Genomic DNA, 21,636 nt, shown 5'->3' on the forward strand with positions numbered 1-21,636 from the left:
GAAAAAAAAAATTTATATAGCTGAGATGAGAATGTCTAGTATAAGGAAAAATATAAAAATATTTTTTTTATGAATAATAAGATATAGCTGCGATAAAACATAAAATGAGAGAAAGATCATTTAAGATAATATTGACTTGTTCAAAGAAGATATATAGATGCTATGGTTGCACAAGATGAGTTGATTGATATTACTAGTGTGAGTTGACATAGTGAGAGATGAAAAGATTTTAATAAAAATAATATAAATATATTTATCTGCTCTTTAATTGAATCAGAGATTGATGTAGCTGACCCCAAATAGTTTGGAACATGCTATTTAAATGCTCTTGTATAGAGCTCAATGGTGGGAAAGACATATGTAGCTGGCCTCAAATAGTTTGGAACATTATAGCTTGTTATTGTTGTTGGTGGTGATGGTATTCCTCGAGGATATTGTTGTGATGCTTCTGCATGAGACTATTCATAACACCTGGTGCATGTGTGCAATTGAAACTTTAGTTCGTACTGCTTAGCTTAATGCAAATTTTGATGAGTTAGTCTTTATTCCAACCTACCTTGGAGAATTCTGTTTTTTTCTTTTAGCGAAATCTATGGTTACAGGGAGTTGAACAATTTCGATGTGCTATGGAACTTGCACCACACAATATATCTGCACACCTTGGGCTTGCTTCTGGGCTGCTTGATTGGTCAAAAGATTGCATTAAATCTGGAGCATTTGGTTGGGCAGCTGATCTCTTACAAGTGAGTTGTCAGGACTGTTTCAAAGCTTACCCCCTCTCAAGGCTTGAGTGCTTTATATGATTATATGTGCATGCTGGTGGACTATAGGAAGCATCAGAAGCTGCAAAAGTCAGTACCTGTTTGTCTGGAAATTTATATTCTGCTTGGAAGTTGCATGGGGACATCAAGGTATATGTCGTAATTAATAAATTTTATTGTTTTATGGGTTTTGTTTTTTATGTACTTTGCATCTTTAGACTTGTGCCTATTGAAACTCAAATGCTTAATATGAATGTACCATTTAGTTCCTTGTGTGATGGTAACTGCTTGTTGTAGTTTTTGGTGTTGGAAATATGAATGTACCATTTAGTTTTTGCATTGTTTAGTTATCAAGGGGCTCAATGTTCCTAGGATTATTTATGTCTAAGGTTTTTATTCTTCTTCAGTTCTTCTATGCTTCTTCCCCTTCACATTAGCTCTTTGTCTTGTTCTTATGTTGTTTGACTTTTTTAAGCAGGAGTTACATGCGAACAGAATTGAAGCTCCACATTTTTGGTGCCTTATACTTGTCAAACTTCTATTAATGTTTGATAAGTTAAATTAGAACTTCAACGTAAACTCTTAATTAATTAAGACAATGAAATAAAAAAAGACAAAAATGAAATCAAAGTCTTATGGTCATCATGCTTGTTTGATATCTCTATTAATCATACACTATGACCTAATCTTTGAGGTGGAAACGCAGCAGAAATTAAATCCAAATAATAACTATTTCAAATTCACAAGAGATTTGCTCTCTTACCTTTCTATTGTCCAATAACACTAGCTTCTTTTTCCATAAGTGGGAACCATAAAGGCACTTGCCTTCTTGCAATAAGTTTCCCATTTCCCTCTTTTTTGTGCATCCATCAAGAGAGCAATAGTAAGCAAGGAGATTTATGCCCTTACATAATTTGCCAGCCCAATAATTAGCATACAGAAATCCCATGCTTGGCCAGCTTGATAGTTGTCAGTAGATCCATGTTATGAGGATTGTGCTTTTAGACATTGCCCTAACTTTTTAATGGGCACATAACTTTTTTCATCTTGACATCATACTACTATAGTATGTCCAAGTGGTATGTGCTGATTGGCAAAATCAGGGTTCACCTTATTGGTTCATATCGGTGTATCGAACAGTCAACGTATCGTTCTGCATCGATGTACCATTTGTTGGTATGGCAAGGCGTACTGATGGCATGGAAAAATGATCGAAAATAGTTCCAAAAATTCTTGCAAAATAAAAAAAAGTTAAATTAGGGTTTTTAAGATGGAAATAAATGTAAGTTTAGTATAATTGTAGCAAAACAATCTAAATTAGGAAAGAATAATAGTAGATATCTTTTTTAGGCTTTAAGGAGTAGCATCATGGTATGTTTCGCACTATCCTTTTGTTGATATTGAATTATTGACAAAGAAATGATTTGAATTGTAAGATTATTTGTTAAACAACTTAAACTTTAAGATTCAAATGAATCAAGTAATCGATCGATGGATATACTTGGTTCTACCATCAAAAGAATGACAGGACTCCATGAGCGGTGAGTCGGGGTTCTCGACCCTATATATCTGTATATCAATTTGATATATTTGTCGGACCTAATCTTAAAATTGATCTCATGACATAGTATATTGATACACCGTATGTCATTGGTGCATCAATGTGGTGATGGTTATAGTTTGATTATCGTGAACCACATATGTTCGAGACGGCTCTTGAGGCAAGTACGTTTGTGACATGTATTGTGACAAGTACGATCTGTTACTTTGTATCATAAGATCGATTACCATACTATTGTTCGGAGAAGAATGACCAATTATCACGTCAAGCTCTATGATTTGAATCTTGGGTGGCATGTGTAAGATATTACTCCTCGGTCTATGCACCATCCTCAAATTATGTAGAGAGGGCCATCGACTCCTCGACATCGCCGCTATCATCAGTTGAGACACTACTGTTCACGTCGCTGTCATGTCTCCAGACCAAATGGATTGCTAAATGCGATTGAGAAGCTACATACTGTTAATTCTCCCTAATTAGCCTCCTATGCTTGATCCAATCCACAAATTGCAGCTTTGTGGAGTTCAAGAGAGTGCAAATGAGAGAAATATGTGAGTGAAAAAGTGATTGGGAGAGTAGATGAGTTAGGGCAAGTGCAAGGGGAGAGAATGAGGGGGTAGAAAGGGTTTAAGAACCTTAGATCTGGTTCAATTTATTAAATTGGTTGTGAAATGTTGCAGTTTTGTGGTATCATGTTATGTTAAGCTTCAATTTATCAAATGACTTATTTTTCACTATCTGGCATGTTAATACAGAACTCTGAAGTCTGAATTACTTTTTTATGCATTTTTTGTTGATATTAGATTGCATATGCAAAATGCTATCCATGGGGAACTGGAAGGATTGGATATGAAATAGATGAGGATCTCTTGAAATCTTCCATCATCAGCTGGAAAAAGACATGCTATTCAGCTGCAATTAGTGCTAAACACTCGTATCAGCGGGCTTTACACTTGGCTCCTTGGCAGGCTAATATTTACACTGATATTGCAATCTCTGTTGATTTTATTGGCTATCTAGAAGAGAGAAACAACAATGATTTGGAAATTTGGTAAGCTATTTAAATAAAACTTTGGTTATCGCATCTTAATATAAGAATCGGGCTAAATTGATTCTGTATTTATTAGGCAGCTACCTGAGAGGATGGCCCTAGGTGGCTTGTTGCTGGAAGGAGTTAATAAGGAGTTCTGGGTTTTGTTGGGATGTCTGGCTAGCAGTGATGCTCTGAAGCAACATGCTTTGATTAGAGCGTTGCAGTTGGATGTGTCTCTTTCCTCATCATGGGCATATCTGGGAACGGTAATGATGAAAGCATTCATGTATTGCCAAGTCTTGAAACATAATAATCTGATTTTGTTAGTTTGCAGCTCTATAAAAACTCGGGAGAAAAGCAATTGGCATGTCAAGCATTTGATCGTGCAAGAAGCATAGATCCTTCTTTGGCATTACCATGGGCTGGCATGTCAGCTAGTTATCAGGATGGGTATATAATGAATATTTCTCAAGACCCAAATATCATGTTTCTTAGGCTTTTGACATTTAGCAAATTATTTCCATTGACAAATATTATCTTAGGCTTTGCTCGACAAATGAAGCTTTTGAAAGCTGTCTGTGGGCTGTGCAGACACTGCCTGTAAGTGCCTTTCTCTCCAATACTCTATTGCCTTTCTCTTTTCTGAGCACATTGAAGTTTTGCATGTGCAATTTAATCAAGGGTTTTCATAATGAAGTATTTATTTGATTTTGATTATTGATTTTGTTATAATTTCATAATTAATCGACAGACAAGCTCTGAAAAAATGAATTTCATTATAATGTATTTATGTGACTACTAAAAAACTGATTTTTTCTTGAAAAAATTGCGATTTTGAGATTTCTGTAGTTTGGTTTTTTAATTATATGTTGAAATAAATTACTTTACATTCAAAATAATCAACCCACTGCAGATAGACTTCTTTATTTGTTGGTTATCCAGATATTTTACACACTTGCCATTTGAAAATTGAATATAATCACCACTTATACATTGTAATTCCACTTATTTGTAGGCTGTTGTTTTAGCTATATGGTTTCCTGATTGTGCTTATGATCTGGGTGCAGCTTGCAGAATTTCAAGTTGGTCTGAAATAAATTATTTACACTCAAAATAATCAAGCCACTGCAGATAGGCTTCTTTATTTGTTGGTTTTCCAGATATTTTACACAATTGTCATTTGAAAATTGAATATTATCACCTTTTGTACATTGTAATTCCACTTATTTGTAGGCTGTTGTTTTAGCTATATAGTTTCCTGATTGTGCTTATGATTTGGTTGCAGCTTGCTGAATTTCAAGTTGGTCTTTGTGCACTTGCAGTTCTTTCTGGTCATCTGTCATCCCCGCTGGTATTGACATTTTGGTTAATTATTGTGTTCGCTTATCTAAAGCCACAACTATTTGCCTTAACGGTTAAGGCTTAACCATGTTTGTTTCTTGACTTGCTGAAAGAGAAGCACAAATTGTTCAAGCATTTCAGCACACTAAAATATTGAGATATATATATATATATATATATATATATATATATATATATATATATATATATATATATCTATATATATATATATATTGTAATTTCTTATTAAAATGTTTAAGGCATGCTGTGTGGTCATACTAGAATTTGCCAATTGTGAATGCCAAATAAGTGAATCTGTGATGATATTTTTTTTAAACAGATAGTGTCTAGCTTGAATGTAGTTTGGGTTGTGGATATCTAATTTGAACTTTTGTTCTCATCTAAGTTGACAGATTTGAGACACGAGATAGTCACATTTATAACCAGTTTTTGGTCACTGTTCTGTGGATGTTGACACTTGAGAAGGATTTTACGGCATCTGATTCGATATAGATTTGTCTACAGCCTATGCATCAGAGAAGAATTTTTTTCTTAATAATTTGATATTTTATTGCGTGTTATGGGTATGTCCAAGTGTGAAAGTGTGAAAGAATATAAATTTATAAGTTTCATAAACTAAAATGGTCCAGATTTAGTGTTATTAAATCAATTGGTTTATAGAATCCATTATTAGAGTTTGACATGAGGGTCAAGTTTGTAAGATCCGTAAGATCAGTATGTTATCGGCTAGTGATGACAAAATTAGAATTGATAGGACACATCGTAGTGGATTTTCATTAATAATTTGATAATTTATTGCGTGTTATGGGTATGTCTGACTGTGAAAAGTTAGAATATAAATTTTTAAGTTTCATAAACCAAAATGTTCCAGATTTAGTGTTATCACATCCATTGGTTTATAGAATCCATTATTAGAGTTTGACATGATGGTCAAGTTCGTAAGATCAGTATGGTTTCGGCTAGTGACGACAAAATTAGAATTGATAGGACCCATCGTAGTGGATCTAAAGGATCATGATTGGCCTTGAATGGGGTGCCGGTTGTGGATCCGGGTATATCAGAATCAGATGATACTGTAAACTCTCAATGTAGTCATAAATTCACGGAAAACATAATTTTAACCAGGTTGATGCAAGAAACTAAGGTAACACTGATTTTGAAGTTAGATAAGACTAGTTGTTCTATACTTGGTTAGGTGAGAAAAGATGTTAGTAACATTCATCAGTTGATGGATCACTTTGGTTTTTGTTTTTAACAGTTGTAGACTACATTGTCATTCCATATGTATATGCCTGTCATGTTTGTTAATTAGGTTTTCAGAATATCATGCATTTGATTTGCAGGTAATTGGAGCCATAGGGCAGGCCGTTCAAAGGGCTCCGTACTTACCCGAGTCCCATAATTTACATGGCTTAGTATGTGAATCACGGACTGATTATCAGTCTGCAATTGTTGCTTATCAGAAGGCACGATGTGCTTTGAGAATGTTTCCCAACTTCAAGAGTGATCTTCAATCTTCCTTCACTGATGTATCAGTTAACCTTGCTAGATCACTTTGTAAGGTAAATTATGTTTAGTTTTGGTTACATTGAATGCCTTTAGTCCACAGAATAAAAATCATTTACTTATTCATTTTTGTAGAAGCTTTTCTAAAATGCCTTTTCAATTTTATTTCCTTCCCTCCAACCCCCAACTCCTCATGCCATCTCCATGTATACATATGCATCATTGATGGAGCATTTTTGCGTATCTTTATGCTCTCCACATTCTTTATTTTTTGCAGGCCGGACATGCAATTGATGCTGCACAAGAGTGTGAAAATTTGAAGAAAGAAGGTAAGGCCTTGAACTTATTTTCTACACATGTTCTAATGTGGGGAAATTTTTTTCTGCAAATTTCATGTGAATCATAGATATAAATAATGTGTCAATTTTACTTCTGGGGAAATAACTAGTAGCAGAGCAGGCTTTAATGATATTTACATGTACTTTTAATGTCATTAATATTTCAGGATTCCTTGATAGTAAGGGCTTGCAAATATATGCTGTTGCATTGTGGAAACTTGGACAATACAACTTAGCTCTTACTGTGGCGAGAAAGTTGGCTGAGAATGTCTCAACCATGAAACAGACATGTGCAGCGGCTTCCCTTGGGTTGATATGCACACTAATGTACAACATTTCAGGATATGACTCTGTAGTTAGAACAATTAGAAAATTTCCAAGTGAGTTTTTGCAAAATACAAGAATGAGTCTCATCGTCTGTGCATTAAATGCTTTAGACACAAATAAACAACTGCAGTCGCTTCTGCCAACCATTTCTCAAGCTGCTGCTTCTCATGGTATTGCCATTGAAATACATTCCATTACCGCTATTAACAAATTGGTAAGAGTATTCTTCTCTAGTCACAAGTCTCAGTATGTAGTTTTTTCTTCTCTGTACTCTTTTGAAGCAGGATAGTATAAATGTTCATTGTTGAGTTTAACTTTGCAGATAACTCAGGAGTCTCCTCAAACTGTAGCCATTGACAGGGGAGTAGATTACCTAAGAAAGGCCCTTCATATGTATCCTAACAGTCTTTTAATAAGGTAATGAGTGTTAGCATCCTATATCTGATCCTCCTCTTATGACAACAATTTCTACCAGTGCCCTAAAAGCTTTCATGAGGAATCCTATTGCTGTTTATGCAATCTTGGTTTTCTGTAATTATTAGTCTAACATGCTTTTATGTGGCTTAGCTTTTAGTGTTATGTATGACTTGTGCTGCTTTTTATTTACAAGTTCTGCATCCTTTCTGCATTGTCTAATTGTTGCACAATTCAAAATCTGTAACCAAGTAGATGATCCACCTGCTAGCCTTGAGTGCTTAAAGATGAAACCAAGAAATGCTATATTGAAGCTTGTCATATCAGAATTTTAAATAGATTCTAGCGTGGATAAAAGAAAATCACATGTAAAAACTGAATACACCAACTTGCAACTTTTATCAAGCTGAAAGTTTAAAAAGTTTGAATCTCTGGAACCTGTAAAAGCAATAAGAAGACAGAGGGAAAAAATGATAGAACCCTTGCAGATTCTAAACTTGGGGTTGATCTCTTTAGGGGATCAGCCTCCTTGGAACTCTATAGGGGTTCCTCCCTCCAAGTTGCTGCTCAAAGGCTGCAGAAAAGATTCATCTATTGCTTAAGAAAAGAGGAGGAATACATGGCTATTTATAGGGCTTCTAAACCCTAACTCCTAATAGGACTCCTACTTAAGTCTCTTACTTCTAACCAACTCATAATAGGACTCCTACTCAAGACTCCTATTCCCTTACAACTCCTAATTCTTCTCTAAGAAAAAACCTCCTAACCCTAGCCGGCCTCTTCATCTTTTTAATAGGGGTCGGCTTAGGTAGGTTTTATATGAATGTCCCTCTTAATTAGGACTCTTCTAGCTAGAGTCCTAACAGACTCGCCCTCTTCAAATCAGCCTTGTCCTCAAGGCTGAGATTCCATGAACTCAGGGAACCGGGTCTTCAGCTCCTCATATGGTTCCCATGTGGCGTCTTCAAGTGGTAAATTATTCCAATACACTAGTACTTCAGTAGAGGGACGTTGGCGACGCATCACGATCCTGTGATCGAGGATGGCTTGTGGTTGAGCATGAATAACTCGATCCTCAGTGGTGTTGGGCAGTTGGATTTGGGGTGACTCGTGTTCTCCCAATTCGGCTTCAGGCATGACACGTGGAAGACATGATGAATTTTGGCATCCTCAGGTAATTTAAGTCTATACGCCATTGCTCCAATACGCTCTGTGATTTGATAGGGCCCAAAAAATCGTGGAGATAGCTTCATGGAGGCTTGAGTGTTGATGGAGAGTTGCTTGTATGGTTGTAGGCGAAGATAAACCTAATCTTCTACCGAAAATTCTCTTTCGCTTCGTCGTGTGTCGGCTTGCTGCTTCATTCTGGCTTGAGCTGTAGAGAGATTATCTTTTAACAGTTGTAGGAGTTTGTCCCTATCAATCAATTCTTGTTCAACCTGATCTACCTTGGCCGAGCCAATTACATACTTTGGAATCACAGGGGTCGGTCGACCATACAATGCTTCATAAGGGGCACATTTTGTGGATGAATGATATGTAGTATTATACCACCATTTGGCCCAGGGAAGCCATTTTGCCCACTCTTTTGGTCGGTCGCTAGCGAAACACTGAAGGTACGTCTCTAAACACCTGTTTACCACTTCTGTTTGGCCGTCAGTTTGTGGATGATACGCTGTGCTCATCTTGAGTTTGGTGCCTTGTAACTGGAATAACTCGGTCCAAAATTTACTAGTGAAGATCCTATCACGATCACTTATAATGGACCTTGGCATCCCGTGCAGTTTAACAATATTTTCTATGAAAACTTGGGCAATACTAGCAGCAGTGTAGGGACTTCTCACAGCACAAAAATGAGCATATTTCGTAAGTCGATCAACCACCACGAGAATTGTGCTTTTACCTTTGGCAGGTGGCAGCCCTTCAATGAAGTCCATGGAGATATCAGTCCACACCGAGTTCGGTATAGGTAGTGGTTGTAGTTTCCCTGGATTTGCCACAGTTTCACCCTTGTGCTGTTGACATACATCACATTGTGCCACATATTCAGCAATAATTTTTTTTATCCCTCTCCAATAAAAATTTGGCTTTACTCTTTTGTAGGTTCTTAGGAATCCAGAGTACCCTGCTGAAGGTATGGAGTGCATTTCATGCAGGATGATTGTGATACAAGGGGAGTCAGGTATAAGCACAATACGACCTTTGTAGCGTAGATCCCTCGAATCCCAAGTGAAGTGGGCTATTGCACTTGGATCCTCCAATTTTTTTATAATATTGCTGATCTCTGGATCCTTCTTCCATTCTTCCCTAATGTCCACGAGGAGACTAGTGGTAGGAAGGGAGATGGCTGAAACCTTAGCTTGCTCAGGTAGCCGTGAGAGTGCATCTACAATAATGTTTTCTTTCCCCTTTTTGAAATAATTTCATAATCAAATCCAAGAAGTTTGGTTACCCATTTTTGTTGCTCAGGGGATGATATCTTTTGCTCCAAAAAATACTTGAGGCTTCTATGGTCGGTTTTAATTTGAAATCGCCGGCCAATCAGGTAGGGTCTCCACCTCATTACTGTATGTACAATGGCGAGCATCTCCTTATCATATACTGACATGTTTTGATGGGAGGAAGATAATGCCTTGCTAGTGTATGCGAGTGGTCGACCATTTTGCATGAGAACGGCTTCAATTCCGACTCCAGATGCGTCGATCTCAATGATGAAGGGTCGGCTGAAATCTGGTAGCGCTAGCACCGACGTCGTTGTCATGGCTACCTTAAGTTTGTCGAAGGCAACAGAGGCTTTGTTCGACCATTAGAAAGCATATTTTTTTAGTAGAGAAGTGAGTGGTGCACTGATCTTCCCATAGTCCTTAACAAATTTTCAGTAGTAGTCTGTTAGTCCAAGGAACCCGCGTAGTAATTTCATGTTTGTACGTTTCGGCCAACCTTGCATTGTCTAAATTTTTGTTGGGTCTACTGCCACTCCTTCCGATATTACGTGCCCAAGGTACTCTACTTTTTGCTGGAGAAAGCTACACTTTGGTTGCTTAACAAAAAGAGTATTCTCCCGAAGGATCGTCAGAACAGTCCGTAAATGCTGAAAGTGAGTCTCAAGAGAAGGGCTGTAAATGAGAATATCATCGAAAAATACCAGCACAAATTTGCGAAGAAAGCTCCGAAAAATATCGTTCATGAGACTTTGAAAGGTTGAAGGAGCATTAGTGAGTCCAAAAGGCATTACCAAGAATTCATAATGACCATCATGTGTGCGGAATGCAGTTTTTGGAATGTCATCTTCACATACCCGAATTTGGTGGTAACCGGATCGGAGGTCCAACTTCGTGAAGACTCGAGCTCCTTTTAATTCATCAAGAAGTTCATCCACCACTGGTATTGGGTACTTGTCCTTGACAGTGATGCCATTTAAAGCTCGGTAGTCGATGCACATCCGCCAAGTTCCGTCCTTCTTGCGTACAAGTAGCACTGGTGTGGAATAAGGGCTACAACTTGGCCGAATCACCCCTGTTTCAAGCATCTCCTTTACGATCTTTTCAATTTAATCTTTTTGGAGGTGAGGATATCGGTACGGTCGAGTGTTCGCTGGTGGCTTGCCCGGAAGGATTGAAATTCGATGGTCATGTTGTCGAGAAGGAGGAAGACCGCATGGTTCAGCAAAAATGTCGGCAAATTCAGTAAGCAATTGGGCAAGATTTTGATCTTCAATTTCTATTTTCTTCCCCTCTGGTTGCTGCTGGAGGTGCATAAAAAAGCCACCATTTACCTTGTGTAAAACTTTCTCCATTCGTTGGGTCGAAACAGTGGTAACGTTGCTTCAGCGCTTCCCGCGTAGGATGATCTGTTTGCCCTTACAGTAGAATTTCATAATTAATTTAGAAAAGTTCCAAGAGATATCACCTAGTGTAGGCAGCCATTCTATACCAAGTACTGCCTCATAGTCATCAAGTGGTAGGAGGAAGAAATCGGTGATAATTTCTTGGTCTTGCAGTAATAGTTTCACCTGCGGGCATCTTTGGTCGCACTTTAGGATTCTGCCGTCGGCCACCTTTACATCGAACTTGCTGCAACCTTCAATATGCAGTGCCATCCGAGCAGCAACCTTACTATTTAAGAAGTTATTAGTGCTGCCCGTGTCGATGAGAACAGTAATCGGCTGTTGTTTGAGAAGGCCTCCAACTTTCATCGTTTGCGGGTTTGAGTAGCCGGCTAGTGCGTGTACCGTAATGTCGGTCGGTTGTGGCTCTTCTTCCATATCTTCTATTTCATATTCAAGGCTCTCTTCTGGATGTTCAATGACCTCTTCTTCTACTGGTTCAATCATAAGAAGTCTCCCTTTTCTACAGCGATGCTTGTGGCTCCACGGCTCGTCACAATGCCAACATAACCCCTTCGCAAATCGCTCCCGAAGTTCTTCTCTTGTTAACCTTTTTGGTGCAGGGACTCGGTTGATAGTAGGGGGGGCTGAGGGCTTTAGTATTGTAGGTCGAGGAGTGATCCTAGTCTTCCGGGCTTCATGGTTCAATCGCTCCTCTTGAAGTCGTGCAAAAGAGATGGCTGCCATAAGCGTGTATGGTTGTCGCGCCTTAACTTCTCTCCGGATCTCCGGCTTTAAGCCCTCAATAAAGGTCTCCAATAGCTGTTTTTCAGACTAATCACGAGTTTGATTAGATAACCTTTCAAACCTGGTTTGGTACTCCTGAATGGTGGAGGTTTGTCGGATCTTTGCTAGTTGTCCGTCAATGTTCTCGTAATAAGTTGGTTCGAAGCGGATCAGCGGTCCTTCTCTGAATTGTCGCCATGAAAGGACTCCATAAGTGTGTTCAAACCTGTCAAGCCACTGTATGTCATCCCCTTCAAGATGTATAGCTACAATTTCCACCATGGATGCATCCGCAGTTTTATGGTACCGAAAATATCATTCCGCGCGCGAGATCCAACCAATTGGGTCTCCTTCTTCCCATCTAGGGAAGTCCACTCTCATGCACGTATAGTTGGGGTCGGTCATAGAGCCTCCCCTCTCTTGGAAGTCATCTCTTTGGGCATCATGTGATTGGTTAGAGCTCTCTCCTTGATGTGATTTCTTCGGACTTGGTGGTCGGCCCAAACTGAATTCGGTAAGGAGAGTCCGAATCTTATCCTCCATTCGTGCCTCGAAGGCTTCAAATTTAGCATTGATTACCTCCTCAGATGCCATAGTATATGACTCCAAATCTGTGATGTTAAGATCTCTCTTTTGTTGACGGGTTAAAGGCATGTATAGGTTGAGAGAAGTGATGGTTGAAAGGGGTGGTGGATTGGTAGATGTAGGCTACGATTTAGGTTTGTTTTGTGGCTTTTTTGGGTGTAGTTTGAGGGTGTGGTTTGGTGGAGTTTTAGGGCTGTGGATGAAAGTTTTCGATCTATGGTGGATAGCAGCAAAGGTTTGATAGAAATCAGTGAAAGTTTGCTGCAGAATTGTGTTGTCTTGTAAGAGCAGAATTGTCGTCGAAGAAACAGCGGTTTTTCGACGAAATCTCCACCAAAAATTTGAGAGATTTGAGGAGAGAATTTTCAGTAATATCTTAGTTTATATGACAGAGAAAATATAGTATCAAGATCAAACAAATAGTGCTATGCGGCTAAAATTCTGCAATGTATCTTTCGTTGTAGAGATGAAAACTTTGTGACGAAAAGTTTATGCAGCAATATAGGAACAATTTTTTTTTTTTGGATTTTCGGATAGGGATAACTAAATTGCAGCAGCAGTAAGGTAGGAAACCAGAACCTGTTGCAATTCACGGGATGATCCGTGGTGGTGGAGATGATGGCGGAATTTGACGACGATCTTTTAAGCAATTATGGGAATTGCTTTGGGCGGCTGTGGAGGGCTGATGGATGGCTATGGAAGGGCAGCGAGATGCCAAGAACGCTGCTCTGATACCAGGTGATAGAACTCTTGTAGATTCTAAATTTGGGGTTGATCTCTTTAGGGGATCGGCCTCCTTGGAACTCTATAGGGGTTCCTCTCTCCAAGTTGCGGTTCAAAGGCTGCAGAAAAGATTCATCTATTGCTTAAGAAAAGAGGAGGAATACATGACTATTTATAGGACTTCTAAACCTTAACTCCTAATAGGACTCCTACTTAAGTCTCTTACTTTTAACCAACTCCTAATAGGACTCCTACTCAAGACTCCTATTCCCTTACAACTCTTAATTCTTCTCTAAGAAAAAACCTCCTAACCTTAGCCGGCCTCTTCATCTCTTTAATAGGGGTCGGCTTAGGTAGGTTTTACATGAATGTCCCTCTCAATTAGGACTCTTCTTGCTAGAGTCTTAACAAAAAATGAGATAAACAAAGATACAATTCAAGTAGAAAGAAATTTTCCTTACAAGTTAGTCAGTAGAGTCATCTACTTCTAGTGTGACAATATGTTGCCCACATGTTTAAGCTCAAGACTGGATGGCGTCATGGCATATGTAGATCCAATGTCTATTGCCTACATGTCATGTGCCACTGAACTTTTGGCATGCGACCAGCAGCAGTTGCATTTAAAATGAGACAATTTTTAAGGATTTTTTATTTATGTGTTTCCTGACCTCTTCTTTTGTTGGCTTAAAATGTTGCAAAAAAAAAAAGGCAGTCTCTTAATAATTGTCTCTGTCATTATTCAAGCCTGTTCATAAATAAAGGCTCATCTATGGAGCACAGCACTAACACTATTCTGGCGATTACTTTATTGTTAAGCCTTTTAAGTTCTCTCCTAATTTTGTCATGTGTGACTCAAATATATGGTCAAGATCATAAATTAGTATAGTAATACTGTTTCAATATACCTGTATCTTGTAACTTCCTAAATTAGGTTACTAGTCCTATAATTTAACAAATCTGTACTTACAACCTCACTATCTCTGTTGTGTGTGTGTCAAAATGCAAAAGTTGGTTCTACTATAATTACAAGACTAGCAGACCAAATTAAGGATTTTTGGATTCATTTTGATCCAGTCTAAGAATTTGAACTGCCCTAAATAATTTGGTACTTGATGTATTTTTATGTCAGTGTTGTCATTTGTCACATAGAAATCATTGCAAAGTTTGTGATTTGCTCAAAGGAACAACATTGTTATCACATAAAAGTTACCTTCCTATTTTAATTAAAATGAAGGTTTCTTCATCGTAATTAAGTTATGAATGAAATTTATATAATTGATGTTACTGTTTTCAAATCAGAGTTTTAAGGGTGGGAACTTGGGTGGTATGGATTGGTTTGTTTTCAGGTTAACTTAAAAGTCCTCATGTTGCTTCTTGTAGTCTTTCTTTCTGTTAAGATAATGTATTTAATAAGTTTAATATTTTTCCTTTGCCTTTGTAATCGAGGAACTAATGCATTTAATTGACTTTCAGTTGGTGCATTTTCTTTAGAATTTATATCCTTTCTGTGGCTAGTTGTTTCATGAAGTTTTCCATGTGTATTGGCTGAAACTGATGCATGAGAGATTGACCATATATTTCCGTTTGGAAAAGGAGTACCTCTTATTGTTGTGAATTTATAATAATATATCTTTTGCAGCGATTTAAAAAGGCGCTCGGGCACTTGCCTAAGCGCCCGGGCGAGGCGAGGCGAGGCCCGAGCGCCTCGCTAATCTTCTAGGCGACGCGCTTCAAAGAGGCGCCGCTTGGGCGCTCGCCCGAGCCTAGGCGCTGGGCGCTTCGGCCGAGCGGCTGGGTTAACCAAGGCGACCGAACCAGGATTTTAGGTCTGGTTCGGTTCTGATTCGGTTTCCGGTGGTTAGTTGGTTCAATCGAACCAACTAAAACCTATATCAGTGACAACCCAACCCTAACCCTCGTTGCCGCTACCGCTCCCGATCCCGATCTCGATCCCGCTGCTCGCCGCTGTCGCTGCTTGGAAACGTTGCCGTTGTCGCCGCTCACGCCTCCCGCCGCTCCCGCTCTCGCTCCCGCTGCCGCTATCGTTGCTTGCAAACGCTACCGTTGTCGCCGCTCGTGCCTCCCGCTGCTCGCCGCTCCTGCTCCCGCTATCGCTATCGCTGTCGCCGTTCGCCGCTGCCGCTGTCGTTGCCGCTGCCTCCTTACACTCCGCTGCCGCTGCTGCTTCCTCTTTTCTTAGTCAGCAGGCTCAGCACCCCCTTACACTTCCTTTTTCTCCTTCTGTTAACAGTATACTGTATACTGTTAATATTATTAGGTTTATTTGAAATTATTAATTTTCAATATTGTTAATAGATTAATAATATTTTATTTTGATTTTAATACTGTTAACTTTTATTTATTTGAAATTATTGCTAGGTTTCAAGATAAATGACAAGTGGACAGAGAAACTCAATAGAGTCTCCAATGACATAAAAAAAAGATTCAATGAAGATGATTTATGTGAAAATGACGATAATATTGATTATGATGAATGACTTTGATATAAAATTTTATTGTTTTGAATCTTGAAACCTTTTGTTAATGTGACATTGTGATTTTGTGTCTTAGATTTTCTTAATTTAATAACATATTTTAATTTAAAATTTTAAATAATTATATTTATTAATTATATTGTATATTTTTATATTTTAGTGCTTCGTTTCGCTCGGGTGAACGCTTGGGCGAGCGCCTAGCGTCTCGAGCGTTTTTGGACCTTGGCGTCTTTTGGCGTCTAGCGCTTTTTAAATCACTGATCTTTTGTAAAGGAAGCATCCACTATGAACTAGACAAACAACATCAGCTGTTCAAATTTTTATGTTTCATGCGTTTGCACATTTTGCTATTAAAAGGTGATCGTTGTACTTGTTTTGCATGTCACAGAAGCCATCTTGGTTTGCTTCTACTGTCTAGTGGAGATTGGATGGCTCTTCAGAAAGCAGCCAGGTGTGCTGTCATTCCAACTGGTCACCAGCACCCTGTCAAGAAAGGATTTAGACTACCATATGAAATTCATGGTGCTATGGCAGTTGCTTGCGGTTCCATCTGTTCCACCAACCCGAAGTCTTCTTTCCCTACCTGCAATGATGGGCTTATGCATGGAGCTAGACACTTGCACTTGCTTCAAAGGTATTATTTTATATTTTCTTGGTAATTTTCAAAACTACTCTGGACTGGCAAGATATGACAGGGTTGTACATTCTGTGTTGTCTTTTTCAGATGGTTGCATCAAGAACCATGGAACCAAAATGCTCGTTACTTACTTGCTCTTAATGTTTTCCAGAAAGCTCATGAAGAGAACTTCCCCCAACAACTTTGCATTATTTCAAAACGGTTGGTTTTAGATGCTCTCTCTACAGAAGAGTTTCTGGGGGACAATAAGCTATCTCAGTCTCGGAGTCTCCTACTCCTCTGTGCATCAGAAATAAGTTTGCAGAGTGGTGACTCTGTTGGATGCATACATCATGCATCTAATGCATTAGGTCTTCTTCCTACCAATAGTGATATGTTTTTTGCACACTTGCAATTATGCCGTGGATATGCAGTGCAGGAGGACTATTCAAACCTTAGGAATGAGTACACCAAGTGCTTGCAGATGAAGACCATTCATCCGATTTGTTGGATATTACTAAAATATTTTGAATCTAGATACAGTTTGCAGAATAATTTGGACATAATACATACCAACTTTCAGGCATGTGCAGCCAGGAAAGGAAGTTCCTCCAACAATTGGTCTGCTAACTTTGAATTAGTTTGTGCTCAATGTTATTTGTGGGATCAGGACTACTTCCACGCAGAGCAAACCTTGGCACGTGCTTGTGTAGCAAATATGGACAGCTGCCTTCTACTTTGTCATGGTATTAATTCTACACTGCATGTCAAGAATTTCAATTAATTTTTTATCAACATGATATGCTTTCCCCATATTTGTTCATGCTGTTTTGGTAATGTGATGTCAGCATTTTGTACTCGCATCTATGTCCTATTACATCACGGAGGTACTAGTCTGTTGGGATTTTCTGATAAATATCAAGCATTTGTCACATCAGAAAATATTTTGTGCTTGGTGATCTTTGTTTTTTCATAAAAACAAAAGGAATGAATGATTGTAATTGATTTGTTGCATATTTGTGATGACCTGCTGATACTGATTAGTTTATTGTGCCATCTCAATCATTTATCTTGCTTCAATGTGGTTTAATCTTTTGTGACAAAAATACTTTCGAATGTAGAACTCTTTCACCTAAAAAACTAAGGGTTATGGAAGAACAATGTCTTGCAATAGTATTAATTACTGGTAGGATTAAAGTACTATTTACTGGTAGGATTAAAAATGTTCTATCATGTTATAACTTACTAGTGACGATGGAGCAACATGACCAGGTTCGAGCCCGAGGTTGGAGTGGGTCAATTGACTCGGGAAGTTTTGAGGTTGTCGGTGAGAACTCTATTGAGAAGGATTCGAATGCTGATGTTGTATTTGTTGCTCCCGAACACCATCTGGGATCCTACAAGAAGATCGGTGTCGGGGAAGCTCGACACAGTCCCTCCAACATTCAAGTAAGCATTCTCCAAAGTGTGGAAGAATGTGGGATGTGGAAGAGAGGAGAGAATGAGAGTGGCTATTTAAACCTGAGGGTCTGTAGCTATCAGTGGTTAAGGTGGATAGGGCAATTGCTAAGGGGGCACGGAGATGGTGGATGAGGTGGCAAATGGCAGTGAAGTGGCATGGCTGCCTACTGAAATTGCCTAACTATTTGCCAAGGTAATTGTGTAACTACCTGCCATGGTGGTGTTCTCATCTGCTGAGATGGTGTAATTGCCTCTTTGGGTAGTTAGATGGTGCAACTGTCCACTAAGGTTGCTTTGAAAGGACACTTTATCCTCTATCATTTGTTTCCTATTGTGCTTCAGCAAAGAAAATTTTCACAATGGAGCATGATGTTTGCTTTTGGACACCAAACACCTTTGGGAGAGCAAGTTGGTCATGGTCCCCATGTTGTCATCTTTGCTGGAGTTGATTCTTTCACAGTCCAGACTTGTCCTTGTTTGCTGTGAGTCTTGTTGCCCTGACTGACTTACCCACATTTGGTGGGGAATCCCTAGCAAAACTACCCACATCAGGTAGTGAATCCCTCTAATCCTGATCGCATTAGAGAAAGGGTCTTCTGAATGTTGACCTATCCACATCGGACAAGGTGGCTTCCCAGGCTTGCTGACTTGCCCATGTTGAGAAAGAAATCTCGTTGAGCTGGCCGACTTGCCCACATCAGGCGAGATGACTTCTGTGTTGTGTCGATCTACCCATATTGGGCAAGAGGACTCTTGGAAGTCTGATCTGCCCACATCGGGCAAGAGGATTTGTGGAAGCTACTAATCTGCGTACATCAGGTAGTGGAGCTTCTGAGCCCAACCGACTTACCCACTTCAGGTAGGTGGGTCTTTAGAGTTGCCCGACCTACCCACATCGGGTAGGAAAGGCTTCCAAGGTGGCCGACCTACCCACATCGAGTATCTTCAAGATAGTTTGACCTACATGCATTGGGCTGAGGGAACCTTAAGCATGGTTGACATACCCCCAGAGAGTGGGGATTCCTCCCTCTTGATTGACCTACCCACACGGGGTAGGTGTCCTTTGAAGCACTTGACCTACCCACGTTGGGTAGAGGTGCTCTAAAGTTGTTGACCTATCCACATTAGATAGGGTTCCTCCTAAGCTGTAGACCTACATACATTGGGTAGGGCTCCTACGAAGTTGCAGACCTACCCACATCGGGTAGGGACTCTAAAGATGGTTGGCCTACCCACAATAGGTAGAGAAGTCTCTAGAGACAGTTGACCTACCCACATCTAGTAGTGGGGGTCTCTAGAGCTTTGATTGCAGTCGACGTATCTATATCGGGTAGGAGAGTTTTTGTGCTTGGTTGACCTACCCACATTAGGTAATGGAGCTTCCCTTCTTGCTCACATGCTCATGTCACGCAAGGAAGTCTTCGATTTGGTCAACCTACCCACATCAGGTTTTTGTTTCCTTTTTTCTTTTGGGGGGATGGGTGGGGGGGTATATAGGGGAGTCTTCATAGCCTAATGATGCATTAGATGCTTAGGATGCTCATGCGTATGTTTGCAAAAGGTGTATTGTGTAAGGAATTCTTCAGTTTCGTTGACCTACCCACATCGGGTTTTGGGGTAGTCTTCATAGCTTGATGATGCATCAAATGTTTAAGATGCACATGTTCGTGATGGGCACATCGTGCATTGGTGATGCTTTTGTCCGCGAAGAACACATTAGATGTTGTAGATGCTTATGTCTATGGAAGATACATTATGCACTGGTAATAAGCTCGTGAAGGGTGCATTAGGAAATTGGTAAGCTTCTGCTTGTGAACGACACATTGGGCGCTTGAGATTCTTCTGCCCCAAAGAGGTGCATTGAGTGCTTGAGATGCTTCTACCCACGTAGGTGCATCAGATGTTTGGCATGCTTCTGTTCACGAGGGATACATCGGGTGCTTGAGATACTTCTGCCTACGAGGGATGCATTGGGCGCTTAAGATGCTTCTGCCCACAGGTGCACATATAATGCTTGGGATGCTTCTGCTCATGAAGGTGCATTGAGTGCTTGGGATGCTTCTATCCATGAGGGCACATTCGGTGCTTGGGATGCTTTTACCTACGAGGGCATATCGGGCACTTGGGATACTTTTGCCCATGAAGGGTGCATCAGGAGGTTTGGATGATTTTGCTCACAAAGAGTGTATAAGATGCTTGGGATGCTTTTGCCCATGAGGGATACATCGGATGCTTGAGATGCTTCTTCTCATGAGGGCACATCGAGCGTTTGAGATGCTTCTGGCTATGAGGGGTGCGTTGAGTGCTTGAAATACTTTTGTCCATGAGTGGTGCATGAGGCGCTTGAGATGCTTCTGTCGATGAGGGTGCATCGGGCGCTTGGGATGCTCTATGAAAGACACATTAGATGCTTTAGATGCTTATGTCAGTGAAAGACATTATGTAAAGAAGTCTTTAGTTTGGTCGACCTACCCACATCGGGTTTTAGGGGGTCTTCATTAGCTCGATGATGCATTAGATGTTTAAGATGCTCATGCTCGTGATGGGCACATTGTGCATTGGTGATGCTTATGTTCGCGAAGGACACATTAGATGTTGTAGATGCTTATGTTTGCGAAAGACACATGCATTGGTGATGCTTATGTCCGTGAAGGGTGCATCAGGAGCTTGGTAAACTTTTGCTCGTGAACGACACATTGGGCGCTTGAGATGCTTTTGTCCAAAAAGGGTTTATTGAGTGCTTGAGATGCTTCTACTCATGAGGGACACATCAAGTGTTTGAGATGTTTCTGCCCATAAGGGCACATCAGGTGCTTGAGATATTTCTACCCACAAGGGGCACATATAACACTTGAGATGCTTCTGCTAGTGAGGGTGCATCGAGTGCTTGTGATGCTTTTGTCTACGAGGGCACATCGGGTGTTTCGAATGCTTTTGCCTATGCTAGCATATCGGGCGCTTGGGATGCTTCTACTCATGAAGGGTGTGTATCAAGAGGTTGAGATGATTTTGCTCACAAAGAGTGTATAATATGCTTAGGATATTTCTACCCACGATGTCACGGACAAACTTCTAAACAAGGTGTTTGATGTAATGCTTATGTATGTCCGTGTCTTTTGGCATGTTCATGCCTTGTACAACATGTAAAGGGACGGCCGAAGGCTTAATAGTCCCATTTTAGTTGGGTTGGTGGCCTCTTTAGGCTTGTAAATAAAGATTGTGTCATGTGGACACGTGCGAGAGATTTTCGGTCTGTAATGGACCATTTTACCCTTTGTTGTGCCACTGTTCAGAGCTTGTAAAGTCTGTAATTTGCATTGTCTATGAAGTGTTTTTCGGAGATGTTTGCTTGTGGATCCCGATTGAGGCGTTCTCTCTAACCCGTTCTCTCTTTTGGTGGTCCTAAGGGACAATGGGAGGCTTCGGGGAGGTTGACCTTTGCGGACGGACACGCAAGGGTGCCGCACGACTTAGGCAAAACCAGCTAAGTCCGTGACAGATGGTATCAGAGCGGGACAAGCACTCATAGAAACACTTAGCATGCAAACGTGGGGGACCTAGCAGGGTTGCGTTGAGGGCAGTCAGCACACGCGCGATCGTTTGGGGGAAAACGGGCATGGAGATGTAGGGAAAAGGAGTCGCTCAGAGGAGCGGGCATCTGAGATTGGCATTCAGAGGAATGGCCAACCCTTTGCGCAAGAGGCACCACGAGAACAGGCAAGCTTGGAAGAATGTGGAGCGCACAAAGGTTGGGATGGCTGAGTTTGAGCTACGGCTCAACATTGACAACTATACTTGATGGTGCTCAAGCCAAGCGAGGCGCTTGGTAAAGGATGAGACCA

The 21,636-nt window shown here is 40.2% G+C and overlaps 1 protein-coding gene across 6 annotated transcripts in view; it reads left to right on the forward strand.

The window, feature by feature from the left end:
- The window catches only part of LOC103973238 (tetratricopeptide repeat protein SKI3), a 64,242-nt gene that overhangs the window by 19,515 nt on the left and 23,091 nt on the right, over positions 1-21,636 (forward strand). For 4 of the 6 annotated variants that reach the window (XM_065168412.1, XM_065168413.1, XM_065168411.1 and 1 more), the window contains 13 exons: positions 585-743; positions 831-911; positions 3,126-3,373; positions 3,450-3,621; positions 3,690-3,805; positions 3,898-3,955; positions 4,641-4,706; positions 6,061-6,279; positions 6,501-6,552; positions 6,729-7,102; positions 7,211-7,305; positions 16,106-16,351; positions 16,442-17,079. In XM_065168412.1, the coding sequence (XP_065024484.1) occupies positions 585-743; positions 831-911; positions 3,126-3,373; positions 3,450-3,621; positions 3,690-3,805; positions 3,898-3,955; positions 4,641-4,706; positions 6,061-6,279; positions 6,501-6,552; positions 6,729-7,102; positions 7,211-7,305; positions 16,106-16,351; positions 16,442-17,079 (2,524 nt within the window). The remainder of the gene's footprint in view (positions 1-584; positions 744-830; positions 912-3,125; positions 3,374-3,449; positions 3,622-3,689; positions 3,806-3,897; positions 3,956-4,640; positions 4,707-6,060; positions 6,280-6,500; positions 6,553-6,728; positions 7,103-7,210; positions 7,306-16,105; positions 16,352-16,441; positions 17,080-21,636) is intronic. The other 2 variants (XM_009387743.3, XM_065168414.1) reach the window with 1 other exon arrangement.

This window comes from Musa acuminata, chromosome BXJ3-9, assembly GCF_036884655.1.
Source record: "Musa acuminata AAA Group cultivar baxijiao chromosome BXJ3-9, Cavendish_Baxijiao_AAA, whole genome shotgun sequence".
Lineage (NCBI taxonomy): Eukaryota > Viridiplantae > Streptophyta > Magnoliopsida > Zingiberales > Musaceae > Musa > Musa acuminata.